Source organism: Octopus bimaculoides, chromosome 13 (genome assembly GCF_001194135.2).
Source record: "Octopus bimaculoides isolate UCB-OBI-ISO-001 chromosome 13, ASM119413v2, whole genome shotgun sequence".
NCBI classification, from domain to species: Eukaryota; Metazoa; Mollusca; class Cephalopoda; order Octopoda; family Octopodidae; genus Octopus; species Octopus bimaculoides.
The window spans coordinates 43,795,258-43,810,169 of record NC_068993.1 but is presented as its reverse complement, the minus strand read 5'-3'; the positions used below and the strand labels follow the sequence as shown (position 1 = coordinate 43,810,169).

At 37.0% G+C, this 14,912-nt stretch overlaps 1 protein-coding gene across 3 annotated transcripts in view; it reads left to right on the top strand.

The window, feature by feature from the left end:
- The first annotated feature begins 27 nt into the window (after window positions 1-27).
- Window positions 28-14,912, top strand: part of LOC106874189 (RNA-binding protein 26) — a 41,602-nt gene continuing 26,717 nt past the window's right edge. For all 3 annotated transcript variants that reach the window (XM_052972445.1, XM_014921847.2, XM_014921846.2), the window contains exons 1-6: window positions 28-196; window positions 7,482-7,600; window positions 10,082-10,365; window positions 11,228-11,301; window positions 12,878-13,107; window positions 14,429-14,674. In XM_052972445.1, coding sequence (XP_052828405.1) covers window positions 138-196; window positions 7,482-7,600; window positions 10,082-10,365; window positions 11,228-11,301; window positions 12,878-13,107; window positions 14,429-14,674 — 1,012 coding nt within the window. In that variant the 5' untranslated portion in view covers window positions 28-137. The remainder of the gene's footprint in view (window positions 197-7,481; window positions 7,601-10,081; window positions 10,366-11,227; window positions 11,302-12,877; window positions 13,108-14,428; window positions 14,675-14,912) is intronic.

The window sequence follows — 14,912 nt, the reverse complement described above, 5'->3', positions numbered from 1 at the left end:
ATATAGTTACCCCCGTCCTTCATTTAATTTTCCTTTACCTTATTGAAATATATAGATAGATAGATATATATGCCTTTTGTTGTTGGTTGTACCTGTACAACCTGACTCCGATCGGAAAAGTGGGAGCAAGGAAAAAGATGATTATCGAAAATGTGGAGGCTTTGAAAACTTGGTTGACAAAAACCCTTTCCCCCATGTAAGCATCTTTTCAATATTCTCTTTTGTACTTTGACAATTGATCTTCGTTATGTTTTGTCTACATATTAACATCTAGTCTCATATATGTATTTATGTATAGGCAGTTTTGTGGTGTGTTGTTTGTTTAATCCAAGGTCAGCTTTGATCTAGCAAACTTGATCAAAGATGTTCCCCTAGCCACTACTATAGTTTTATTTTTCAAACACAACAGCATGTACCTAGAACTGCAACAACCAACATCTCTTTTCTGTGTTGTGTAGAAAGCATGCTGAGATTAAAGGTAAATTTAACTATTATTTCTAACAGAGCAATCGACCACGTTGAAGTCTCTATGTCGGTTCGAACAAACGGTTGTGTAGCTCCGATCCAGCAGGCTCATAATTGAAAGCTCTAAGGTGTGATTTGAGGACTCTGCTGCTATTTCTGATTTAACAGGTCAAACGTTTTTACTCTATGGTAGAAGCTGTCCTCACTACATTTAAAATAATGCTTAGTGGCGTCACAAATATTGTACAGGCGGTTCTAATTGCCCAAATATTAAAGGGACATGATTTACTAAAAACGTTAACCCCAAATCGACCTTGATCGCGCATACCTATTATCCCAAAGCATTCTACTTATGGCCATATCGGTAGTATATGTACTCCAGAGCGATGCATCAATTTACCCTTTCCATTTTTTTAAACAGCAGAATGTGATTTGAGGTGGGAGCTATGCTGCTGTTTCTAGCGATTTAGTCGACTTCGTTGGCTTGTGGTGTTGAGCATTGTATCAGGCCTTGTGGTGTCTGAAAGGTTTTCTGGATATAGCGGTCGTTTTATTTCCAGGCATATGTATCTAGGATTACACGGTATATTGTGATTTGAGAGATATTTTAGTAAATTTAGTAAATCGAAGCTTCTTCGTAGGAGATGGTTGACACTTCATTGGAAACGTCTTTTGTATTCGTTGCGGAAAGAAAAATCCTCTTTTGGAATAGAGGGATGTTTGTGATTGAACTGCAGTTAAAATAAGGTCTTGGCTAGTGGTGGAAGAGGAAGATTAACAAAAATAATTACGAAAAGTTCGACAGAGGTGAATCCAAAGACCACGTCTTCAGAGATGTGAGAGAATCATAGGTAGGGAAAAAAAATTATCAAGAGCAGAAGTAATTCCCCAGACATTCTTGATACTAATATTTGTTAAACATTCACATGTCTTGAGCGCGTATTATTTATATATATATATATATATATATATATATATATATATAATACGATACAGTTTTATTGGTAACGTCGTTATATTTTAAATTGAAATTTTGCATTGATCTTTTTTGACTTTTGGTCCCAACTCCCTTACTTCCATTTTTATATTCGAATTTATTTTTAATAAATATATCCATATAATATATGTGTATGCTTGTGTAACCAAACCGAATCAACAAAAAATATTCCTTGGTCAGTGTTGATCAAACAGATATGAAAGGCGTTCTGTGAGTGACCACTCCATTTTTTTTAGTTAGAATTGTCTAGCTTTACATTATCACATTGTGTTCTTTTTTTCTAAGACAGAAGAGTGTGATTTGACAATTTGGTTGCAAGTCAAAGCGACAGACAAGTTACATTTTTTTTTTTATATATGTAACTGGCTGTGTCTGCCTATCAAAATATCTCTGTTGAACCCCCTCAAACCTGCTACAAATATTAGATCTCACTGTTTGATCCCTCCTACCAAACTGAACTAGTGTTCTTTTAAGACCAAAAAATACTTCAGTTTTGATCAATTGAAATGCAACCAACATTGGAGCCCTTTCAAAGTCTAACTCTGTTCAACTAGTTGATTCTTTATAAACGCCTAGTATAACCCACATTAGTGTAACATGTATGAGACATTGGTGTTGCTAACAATAACAAAAACATCTCATTCTCAAAAAATCAATTCCCACTGACCCATATGTATTATTTCTGCTTCTCTGAATTAACAAACTGTGTGCTGACAATTCAGCTTTATTTAATACATTTGCTTCTCTTTCATGCAAACTCTGTTTTGTCTTATACTCCTCCTCTACTAAATACTTTGTCCAATATTTCCTCAGAAAATCCAATCTTATGGACCATCCCTATCTCTGCATCTATCAGACTGTCTGATGACTACTTTTTTATGGCCCCTCACCACATTCGCATTTTACATAATATCCTTTTCCCTCCTCCTGGTCCCTATGACACGTTACGTCAGATGACTAGTCAGTGCTCTGCTAGTTCTGTGCTATCTATACTTGGCGATGCATAAAATCTTCATTGTTTTGAAATATCAGAATGAACTAGACAGGTGATTAAAACCTCCGCTTAGGTATTCCTTTCCACGTTTCACACTAAACAAAAATTCACAGCCTCCAATATTTTCTTCCCAAGTTGTTCATTCATAGCTTTGCTGTAGCATTTCAAGAAAAGAACATGAAATACAATGTTTGGAAAAAGCAACATGGCTTTTACTCAGCACTAGAACTCCTGCAAGACCATCATCCAAACCACAAAAAACGTTTCTATACATTGCATAGGGGCATCCTTCTTGGTTTGGATGATGTCTTGCCTCTTATTCTTTATGGTCCCTTTTTAAAAGGATCTCGGCTAAAATCCTCATTTCCTCTACTTTGTACCCATGTTGGCTGAGTGCATTGTATTCCTGTGAAGAAATACTCCACTTTTGCTGTCCACATGTTACTCGGTAAATCTCCAAAGATTTCCTTTTCCATTCCCATAGGATCCTCATCACACACTTGGTATGCCAAAAGCAAAAGTACCTCCAGTTGCTTCAAACCAGCTGGACCACTGATCCTGACAAATTCCCTTCCATTCACCTCTAATATTATGCCCCAAAGCTAACACTTATTTTCACCAAACTCTTCAATGTATGTCTCTTTCTCTCTCCACAGGCATATATCCTGAATTTTAGAAACCTTCTAGTGTGTCCTTTTTATAAGAAAGGCAACCTTTCTAAATCTGTCAACTACTGTCCTGTATCTTTCACTTCCAATATCTCAAAGATAGAGAAAGTTATTAGCAACAACTTTCTCCAGCACTTTGAATCTCTTGTGCCTTAACGATAGTACTTTTGTAAAGCTGTATTTACCAGAGATCTACTCACTGATGTCACTCTCCTGTGGGCTCTCCCTCAAAAAATTTATTGAAAGCATTGTTATCCTTAACATTAGCAAAGCTCTCAACTATGTTTGATATATGTATCACTGGTATGCTTGCATATATGCTCTATCCATCTCATTCAGTCAGTTTGGACTATAGAGTGATATATTACTCTTCATTCCTCTCTTAACCTTCTGTACTTAGCTGCCATCTTAAAGACTGTACCTGATCTTAGAGACTATATCATCATGAACAGAGACTATGAAAACATCCTTCAATGATATGACATATGTTGCATAAAAACACAATTTCTGCATATTTCAAGAAAACATTGCCTAGAACATGAACACTCATAATCACTTCAAATGCTAGTTGCACCATTACTGAAGATTTCTCCTGGCAAAGGCTGCATCTCAAAGAGTGATTTTTATCCCACTTCAGAACCAAAAAATACTTTAGTTCCCTCCTCCTAGCAATAACTAACCCTCTACAAAACTCAAGTGAACTCTGCAGTGAGGTAATACTCCCACATCTGGATGGTGGTATTGTGATACATATAAAGATCAAAAGAAAGACCACTTGAAAGATTGGTGTAAAAGTTCTACACTAACACAGTCCCTAACCCCTTTCTACTTCTACATCAATGGCCGCTGTCCTTCTGAGCTGGTTAGTCCCATGCCACTCCAACTTAGTCTTATTGAACTCTATCATCTCTCCCGTCACCTATAATCTGTGCTCCTATCCCCACCCCAATGCTGCACTAACCACTTTACTTGGTCTTTATGGTCTGAGTTCAAATTCTGCTGAAGTTGACTTTGCCTTTCATCCTTACCGGGTTGATAAAATAAGTACCAGTTGAGCACTGGGCCCTAGATATAATTGACTTGAAATTGCTGACCTTGTGCCAAAATTTGAAATCTATTCATTTCTCCTACATTACTTCAGTTCACCTAGTTGCAGAAACTATGTGTCTTCTTTTCATCTTTTACTTCTTTTAGTCATTGGACTGCAGCCATGCTGGGGCACTGCCTTGAAGGGATTTTGTCAAACAAATCAACTCTTGTACTCATTCTATCAGTTTATTTTTTTGTTTTTTGCTGAATTCTTAAGCTATGGTTATACAAACAAACCAACACTGGTTGCCAAGCAGTGTGGTGGGACAAATGCAAACACACACATACACATAAATGAAGGGCTGCCACACAGTTTCTGTCTACCATATCCATTCACAAAGCATTGGTTGGTTTGGGGCTACAGTAGAAGACACTTACACAGAGTACTGCACAGTGAAACTGAACTTGAAACCATGAGGTTGTAAAGCAGGCTCTTTAACCACGTAGTCATACCTGCATCTATAACCATGCCTTTTTTGAGAAGTTAGCTGCAATAGGACTAGCATCTTATCCAGGAAGAGAATTATTGCCAAACACTGTTACAAAAACAGAGTTAAACATTAGCCTTATCTATGGATCATTATCATTAATGTTGATGTTTTTGTTTAACCCCAGTAGACCTATCAACAGAATTCAACTTGTGGTTGTCTCTATTATGTTTCTTTTTAAGGTGAATTCTGTTTCAGACTGCAATATCATCAATACATATTTTTTGGTAAGGTGTGATTTGAGTGAGATTTTGTTACTATTTCTAGCACATCAAGCAATCACATAGTGGTTTCCTCTTTGGCTTCTATTTTATATTTTTATTGTAGACGTTACTGATTGTCTTTTGCTTATGTCCCAACTATTTGTTGTTAATATGTTGGAAATGTGCTGTGCGTGAGAAGACCCGGCAAGCCAAGTAAGATCGTTGCCAGTGCCCCTGGACTGGTTCTTGTGCGGGTGGCACATGAGATGCACCATTTTGAGCGTGGCCGTTGCCAGTACCGCCTGACTGGCTCCCGTAGGATTTTCGAGCGAGATCGTTGCCAGTGCCCCTGGACTGGCTTGTGCGGGTGGCACATAAAAGACACCATTTCGAGCGTGGCCGTTTTCGTGCGGGTGACACGTAAAAGCACCCACTACACTCTCTGAGTGGTTGGCGTTAGGAAGGGCATCCAGCTGTAGAAACTCTGCCAAATTAGACTGGAGCCTGGTGTTGCCATCCGGTTTCACCAGTCCTCAGTCAAATCGTCCAACCCATGCTAGCATGGAAAGTGGACGTTAAACGATGATGATGATAATGATGATGATGTTCTTATGAATTTATATTTTATGTTATTTTTCTACTCAGTTGTTCATATCACAAATAATTTTCTACTTTTAACTTTTAAATCAGATATTTATGGACAGATGTTTATATTTGTCTCTGTAATTAGGTTATATTGTATTTATATAATGTTTTGTAAATATGTCAGATGAGGAAGGTCTGTGCTTGTGACATCTTGATATATCTGCATGTGTGTGTATGTATGTTTATATATATATATACACACATCTTTGTTTTAGCATCTACTTTTCCATGTTTGCATGGTTAGACGAAATCTTTACAGGCTGGTTTTCTACCGCTAGGTGCTCTTTCTGTCATTAACCCTCATCTGTTTCCAAGTAAGGTAATATTTTCCTCCCAGTCTAGGTATGTTTGTATAGAACATTTCAAATACTACCACTTATATGATGACGATACTTGCATTGTCAGGACAAGGACATGCATACACACATATATACATACACATACAACTAGTTTCATTTCAGTGTCCATTTAGCAAGTTTGTTCACAAGGATTTGGTTTTCTTGTGGCTGTTGTTGAAGACACTTGCCGAAGATGTGATGTGAGATTGAATCCCAGACCATATGGATTCAAAGTGAACTTCTAATCCATACAGCCATGTTTATGCTTATATATATATATATATATATATATATATGTGTGTGTGTGTGTGTTGTAAACATCATCTTCATGTCCTGTTTTCTATGCTAACAAATTGGACAAGACTTGTTGAGGCCTGTTTTTGCATTGCATGACCTTCCTGTCACCTATCCTTTGTTGCCTGCTATGACAAGTAGAGATACAGTGTGCTTATTCTAAAAGTTTACACACGGTTGTGTGTGTGTGTGTATAAATATACACACATACACATATATATATATATATACATATATATATATATATATTACATATACATACATATATGTGTGTGTGTGCAGACATGGCTGTATAGTTAAAATGTTTGCTTCTCGGTTATATTTATGGTTTTAAGTTCAGTTCCACTGTGTCATTGCAGGCAAGTGTATTCTACTGAAGTCTCTGGCCAGTCACAGTGGATTTGGTTGGTGGAAACCAAAAGAAGGCCTTCATGTTTGTGTGTATGTAGGTGTTTGTGCTTCTTTGTCATAGCATAATGTGATACTTATAAATAAGTGGTATCATTTGTTTCTAAGCTTCTGTACAAGCATGTCCAGCTATGGAGAATATTACCTTGTTTGGGAACAGATGAGGGTTGCCGACAGGACATCTGCCTTGATAAATTCCATCAGACATATGCGAGTATAGTAAAGTGGATGTTAAAATGATATTCCAGCTACCAAATTCTAATCACATAGCATTGTTCAATTCAGTGCTATGACTCAAGATACTTGCTCAGAGTGCTATGCAGTAGTATGAAACCCAGTACTATGTGGCTGTAAAGTAAATTTAACCGCAGCCAAACTTGTAGTCTATTTAGTGTTTTCTTTTACAGTGTTGCTTGACTCCATATCAGTGTAGATTTTGAGCAGGTTTATGATTGAAAACGTCCAAACCTTGATTATCCTGTCATTTGTAGTTGGGAGTATCTAGAACTACATTATGAAATGTTATTCTTGCCTTGTTTAACCCTTTAGCATTTAAACTGGCCGTATCCAGCCAAAATATTCTACTGGTTTTATGTTCAAATCAGCTAAATCTAGATTTTATTTTTAAAGTAACCAATCACATCACTGAAATCTGGAAGCTATGAGATAATGCATTATTAATTCAAAACGATATGAATAAACAAGCATTACATTTGACAGAGTAATCTGAATGTTAAAGGATTAAGGTTGTAAGATGTGATTTAGAGGGAGTTTTGCTGCTGTTTCTAGCTAGTCAAATGACTGTAGAATCTCTCATTTGCAACCTTTTGTTGTATTTGTGTATAACGGGTAATAAATTGAATTTCATGACTTTTCTCTCCTTCCTTCATAGATGTGATGCTGACCCTGCTGCTCTTGCTAAATATGTAGTTGCACTTGTGAAGAAAGATAAACCTGAAAACGAACTAAATGACAATCTCATTGATCAACTTGACGTCTTCCTCCAACAGAGTAAGTCAGAGTTTATTTTATAACTGTCAGTGCATCTGGCGTTGCCCGGGTGTTATGACCTACAGCCACATTGTATTATTTGTTTCTTTCTTATGGGCAGAATCGGCTCACAAGGAGTGTGAAGCAAACAACTCTTCTTTATAAACGTGCTTTTTGGTCATTTTGTAATGAACAGTGCTGAAATTGATGACACCAAAAACATGTAAGATGGCAGCTTGGATTAGAATGAAATCCTAACATTGTCCCCAAAATGACCTAAACTTATGGATGTAAAGAATTAGATGATGTATGAGGGCACAGATGTATCCGTATTGCAGAAAGTAAGGTACATGGAAAGAAAGCTACTTCATTGTGAAAAGCATCATCTCTGTAATGTTTGGGTAGACTGCACACTTTAACATATGTTAAGTGAAGCTGACAATGTTTTTGGGTAAACTATGTTTTGCTTAAGTCCAATGTTGGTAGAATAAATATATACAAGTCATCTGCACTGCTAACTCTAGAGCATGCAACATATAATTATCCATGAGAAAAAGCAGGGTATTTGCAAATTGAGACCCACAATTTTTAAAGTTTGACCCTGGGCTTTGTTGATTGTAATAGCGAAGAACACTCACACTGGGAACTGGAGGTGCTTGAATTGAAATGGCACATTTGAGGGAAGAAGGGGCATGCATGGAATGTATGCAATCTCTCCTTGATGGCAGCTGGCAATAATGGTTGATTCTGGGACATGACTTGTCATTGTAGTTACAGTCAATCTTGTACCATTGCATAGTTGTGGTGGGTGGCATGTTCGTCGATGGTAGTATCAATGGAGCCTAATGTTGAAACATCTCCAGGTAAAATGTGGAGGAGTTCATGGTTTACTTTATCAATGCTTTCATCCTGAGGTGCTAAAAATAGCTCTCTCTCTGCAAACCATGCTATGTTTTTGAAGTTGTCTTGCAATGTGGGAAATAGCCCTCCCATAATGACAGTATTGTTTCTAATATCTCTTAGTGACCTATCTAGGGCTTCTAGTGCACCACTGTACCATTGCGCATTCATCCTAGACAATAAGTATAGTTTGGAGAAGAACTTCCACTGTCTGTGGTCATTTTGAAATATTGCACATTTGGGCATCGCTGAAGTGAGTTTTCTTGAGAATGAATAGAGGAAGTTTTCTTTGCAGCCTTTGTGGAGATAAAGAACATTACTGGTGTAATGGAAGTTATTGTTTGTCCAGAAGTGAAGTGGGGAGGGTACAGTTTGCATGAAAGTGATTTATGTTCTTAAGAAGGATCACAAACTATATACTCTTTCATCATGATTTTGTCCAGAAATCACATTTTCAAAATTATAATTTCCTCACTCCCCACTGGAATTTCCTAATTTTTAACAGTTTTTTAAATTTTGTTTTTTATCCATGTGGAAAAATACAGAGATTACAAATCTAGTAAATAAAATTTGTTTTTCAAAGTTTAATTTTTCTGAAAGAAATACTGAATGCCCCTTCCCCCACCTCAGCCACCCATCAGCTACCTGCTTTTGGGTGAAATGTAAATCTCCTGTATGGAAAATATAGGGATGTGAGTAAATTGAGGAAAGAAATGAGGGAGGGAGTGGGTACGCAAATGTCATTTTGGACACGCTAGAAACTGCAGGTAAAGGACAGGATTTCTGAAATAACTTCCTTGTAAGTTTAAATGGAAGATCAGGTCTTGAAATATGCTCATCACAAACAGGAATTGAAATAGCCAATTATAATACACTGAACCTGTTTGAGGTTTATGTTAAAGGTAATCATAATTGTGGCTGATGCCGGTGTCACATAACTGACACCTGTGCTGGTGGCACGTAAAAAAGCACCCATTACACTCTTGAAGTGGTTGGCATTAGGAAGGGCATCCAGGCATAGAAACCATACTGAATTAGACTGGAACTTGGTGCAGCTCTCCAGCTTATCAGTTTCTGTCAAACTGTTTAATCCATGCCACCATAGAAAGCAGACACTAAATGATGATGATACAAATAGCTGGAATGCTACCCATTTACTTTATGATCTTAATTGAACAGCTACAAAACTCTTAGTCAATACCAGTGTGAAATCGTCTCCATAACTATTTACTTAAATCCTTTGCTTTCCATGGAGCAGAGGCCATCAATGGCTTTTCTTTACTCTTCTTCACTCTGGGCTGTTTTACTCTCCTTGGTCGTCTTTGTTTTTAATTGCCATTGACATTTCTGTAACTTGCTTTTTTCTATGTATGAATGTTGGCTCTTTGCAAATCCATTTCAACCTCTGGGGAGAGGTGGTCCATATTAGTCTGGCCTCTATTCTTTGATCTGCTTGGCATGAGAGGCCCTATCAGGCGCTTGCACTCCATTAGCATAGCTCTCAGGCACCGGGGCACACAAGCTACTACATTGCAACAAAAACTGGACCTTGTTGTAGTATCACTAAATATGAATGCTAATTATGTTTTGTTATTGTTACAGGGACACGGACGTTTGTAGATGGTCTGTTTGAAGCTCTGAAGACAAAATCCTATATCACCAATTCCAGCAATGGTGTGTCATCTGTTGGTGTGTCTGTAGCGCCGACAAGCAATAACCAGACGACTAGTAACAGCCACTCTGGTAACAACAACAACACCACCACCACCAACAGCAGCAGCAATAACAATGTGGTGAATCAAATCAGCAACCACAGCACCACTTCAAGCAGTCAATCTTCTAGCAAGCTGGACAGAAAACGCAAAGTACCTGATGGATCAGATGTGGTGAGTACAGTATCTACACTCAGTGAATGTTTAGATGAAGAATTTGTAGTAACAGGTTTTACAATATTTATTGGTAAGTTTTGTATTGTCATGCTGCCAACCAGTTGCTTTTATCTGTGATCACATGACAATTTTTGTTGATGCAGTAGCGGGGTGGAAATTTTGGTGAAGATACTAAACTTTATATTGGGTGTTGGTTGATGTTTATCCATGCTTGCTCTGATTGAGGAAGTCTTTTGAACAAAGGTAGTTCCAAACATGACCATCTCATCTTTTTGTGTATAAAAGATTATGTTGTTGAATGTGTCTTTATCCTTAATCCTTTAGCATTTAAATTGGCCATATCTGGCCAAAATATTCTACCTGTTTGATATTCAAACTGGTCAGATCTGGCTTCTCACACTTCTATTACAATGTCATTCTAAAAATAAGCATTCACGTCATTGAAATATCAAAGCTACAAGATAATACCTGATTAATTCAAAACAGTGTGAATGAATAATCATTACATTTCACAGAATAACCTGAATGCTAAATTGTTAAGCTGGTAGGATTTTATTTGAGAAAGATTTGGATTGTTTGTAGCAGATGATGCAACTGTGTAGAGGCTGCAACATTAGTCTGTGACTATATGTAGTGCATATGTTGAGATATTGTGTCATGGGATGAAATGGCCTCACCTGGTTACAAAAATATTATCAACTATTAACTTATTGGAATTATCAACATTACAGTAGATTTGTATTATTCAGGGTGCTTGTTGAAGAATTGACGTCTTTTGTAAATCCTCTCCTCCAGGAATTGTCTGTGTATGTTTGTAAGTGTAATGCATTATGTATTATTTGTGTTTTTATCCTTATAGGGTCCCACTGAAGAAGATAAAGAACATCGCAAAAAACGATCTCGCAGTTCAAGTCCGAGGGGTGGAAGATCTGGGTAAATATTTATTGATTGGCTCTTTCTCTCCCTCTTATCTTTTGCATATACATCTAAAAATAGATTCAGAGGAGTGCTGGTGATAAAGTCTTAGTAAAACCAAGTCCAGTCTTAATTTCCACATGAAACTTCTCCATATCAACCTGCTCAACTCAGCTGCTGTATTTTCCCCTAAGAAACGTTTTGATAGTATAACTATATGCTTTTGACTGAACTTTCTGGTTTTCCGTAACAAATATGTCTTAGCCTGTCAACTTCAATTTCATTATTTTGCAAAGGGGAGATGAATTCATGTTGTATCACAGGACTCCAAAAAGAGTTCTTGCCTCTTTCTGCTTGTAAGAAAGAGCAACCAAATATCCTTCAAATCACACTCTAACATCCTAAAAATAGGATACATTGGATAAAGTAGTCTTAGTTATTCAACATCTAAAAATAAAATGGAAAGTTACGACTGAAATATATTTGTTTCTAGGTCTGTTCATTGTTGTTTAGCCTCAGATCATAGGTCTGGCCCAAGGCGAAATAACATCAATAAATCAGCTTGAAATTTCAATATTAAATCAATATGGTCGCAGCCAAAACACTCATCACATGCTGGAAGTTACATCTGAAACTAAGAATTTTGTATATGCATATCTGTATTACTTACCTAGGGGTTGCTTTCTAAGTATTTGGTGAGCTCTGCGTCAACCAAAGGTCTGTTCAAGCAGAGCTGATAAAACATCATCATAATTGCATAGCAGCAAAATTTAAACCCTGAACCTAACTTGGTCAGTAGTTGAAAGCTATCAGCAGATCTGCTGCTTTAATTCTAAGCAAATGTTTAACTTCTATTTCTGACATCTCAGTTGCCATGTCTTCATGGTTAGCAGAACATACAATAGTGATGGTGGCAGTGGATCTTTATTTACCAAGTGAGATCCTAACTTCTGTTTAAAAAGGCTTCAAAGAGGAATAGCATTGCCAAGATTGTAGTGCAAATGAACTGAATCCAAAGACTCTAGTCTTCTGTAAGATAACAATGCTAATTGACATTGTTATTAAGCACAGATGTGGCCATATGGTTAAGAGGTTTGCTTTCCAACCACATGGTACCAGGTTCAGTCTTACTGCATTGTATCTTGGGCAAGTGTCTTCTACTATAGCCCTTCATCACCCAAAGTCTAGTGAGTGGATTTGCTGAGTGCTGCTATCATACAAGCAGTGTTATTTATTTCCAATGTTCTGCAAGAACATGTCTAGCCACAAAGAAACATTACCTTGCTTGGAAAGGGTGGGGGTTAGCAACAGGAAGAGCATCCAGCCATAGAAGATCTGCTTCAGTAAAATCGGTTCGACCCATGCAAAGTGGATGTTAAAATGATGATGATACTGATGTCTCTGGTGTATAGTCACAATGTTCAGCAGTTATAGGGTTCGAACTTCAAGCTAATCAGCAGTCATCATAGTTTTTTTTCTTTTACAATCTTTTTTCTTTTCTTTTTTTTTTTTTTAATTTCCACTTGGCTAAAATTTAGAATTGATATCTTGAGTTTATTATTGTTTTACTATTTACATCTTCCTCTTCTTGCAGAGATGATCGCAGGCGTCGGCATGATGACAGGCGCTTCAACAGACGACGCAGTAGGGAGCGATCTCGTTCTAAAAGCCCGCAGGGGAAGTCCCGGGAGAGACTCCGTCCAAGTAGAGATTTAAACAGAGATAGGGATCGTTCAAGAAGTCCAGTAACAAGGTCATTTGGTGTTCGCTCACGTTCCCGGTCCTGGTCACCAACACGTTCCCGATCTCGTTCGCGGTCACGAGGTAACTTTTTCTTTCTCATCAATGTTCTCACAAATTATTTTGAAGTGTCTAAGATGAGTAATGGTTATATAGCTTATTATTAAAGTGGCGAGCTGATTGAATCATTAGCATGCTGGATAAAATGCTTAGTGGTATTTCTTCTGGCTTTATATTCTGAGTTCAAATGCTGCTAAAATCAATGTTGCCTTTCATCTTTTCAGACTTGATAAAATAAATACTGATTGAACATTGGGGTTGATGTAATCGAACCCCATCCCCTAAAATTGCTGGCCTTGTGCCAAAATTTCAAACCTTTATTATTTTTTATAAAAGCATGATAGATTGGTAGAATTATTAGGACATTGGACAATATGTTTTGCAGTATTTCTATTGACTCTTTACATTTCTGAGTTCAAATCCCTCCAAGGTCAACTTCTGGGGGTTGAGATGATAAAATACCGATCTCGGAATTGTTATTGGCAGAATTATTAAAGCTTTGGACAAAATACTTTGTGGTATTTAGTGGCATCATTTTATGCCTGGAGTTCAAATTTCACTACAGGTGTGGTGCCAGTTAAGCATTATGGTTGATTTAATTGACTATTTCTTTACTGCTAAATTCCTAGTCTTGTGCTTGTTAGAAACAATGGCAAAATTGGTTGAGAGTCAAACAAAATAATTTGCTGTATTTATGTTCCTTTGGATTCTGAGTTCTCATTGTGCTGGGTCTAACTTTGACTTTCATTCTTTTATGGTCAGTAAAAAATGCCAAGTTGTGGAGTCAATTATGTCATCCACATCAGAACTGTAATGCAATGTCTTTCTCTCACAATATCTCAGAACTGTGAACATAGTGTCTGTCTTGCCCCTCTACTCCCACTTTACCACCAAAACAGTATTCTCCCAAGCAGTATTTCAGAACTCAGTTTATCTTTTCATCCAACTCCCAATGTCTGTCTGTCTCTCTCTTAATACTCCAGAACTGTAACACTGTTTGTTAAACCACTACCTGTCTACTATATGTTTCCATCAAGTGTCTGTGACCTGAAATTAGCCAAACTAATTTCTGTATTTTGTAACCGCTCTTTAAAAAACTTTGCAAGCTCTATAGCTCCTTCTAAGAAACAAAAACATACAAAAAAAAACAATAAAATTAAGAAGTAATAAAAGATAGATACTATTACAACAAAATGTTAATAATAATGAAACTAATATTAAATCTGTTAAAATTATTTAGGCAAAAATTGAAAATGCTAAAACCTTAAAGGAAAAGAAAACTTGAGAAAACACTTATATAAAAACAAAACAAAAAGCAAACATTTGTTTGACATTTACCTTTCAGGATGTAAAGATGCTGACAGCAGAGGTTCGACTCCTTTACAAGACAATAATACTTATAATGTGGGACCACCTAATGTTCAAGTGCCAAGTTCAAGTTCAGTGTCTACTGTCAGCAGTGCTATATCTGTTGTCTCTCATTGGGACACAAACCGAAACACTCCTGTTGCTACTCCTTCTGATGGGCCGCCTTCATCGGCACCACCTCTAAATATTGGGAGCAACCGTCCACGGTGCAGAGACTATGATGGTAAGCAGTGACTTTTTTTAAAACATTTTCTTGCTAATTGTGCTTTTATACTATAATATGGTATTTAATTTGATTTGCACCTCACATAAACATGAATGTAAGATGGTCAAAGACATAAGTTACATGTTTTATCTCCTTAAATTTGGCTTATTTCTTTTTTTGATTCATCATCATTTTTAACATCCAATTTTTCTTTGCTTGCACGGGTCAGATGGAGTTTATTAAATTAGATTTTCTC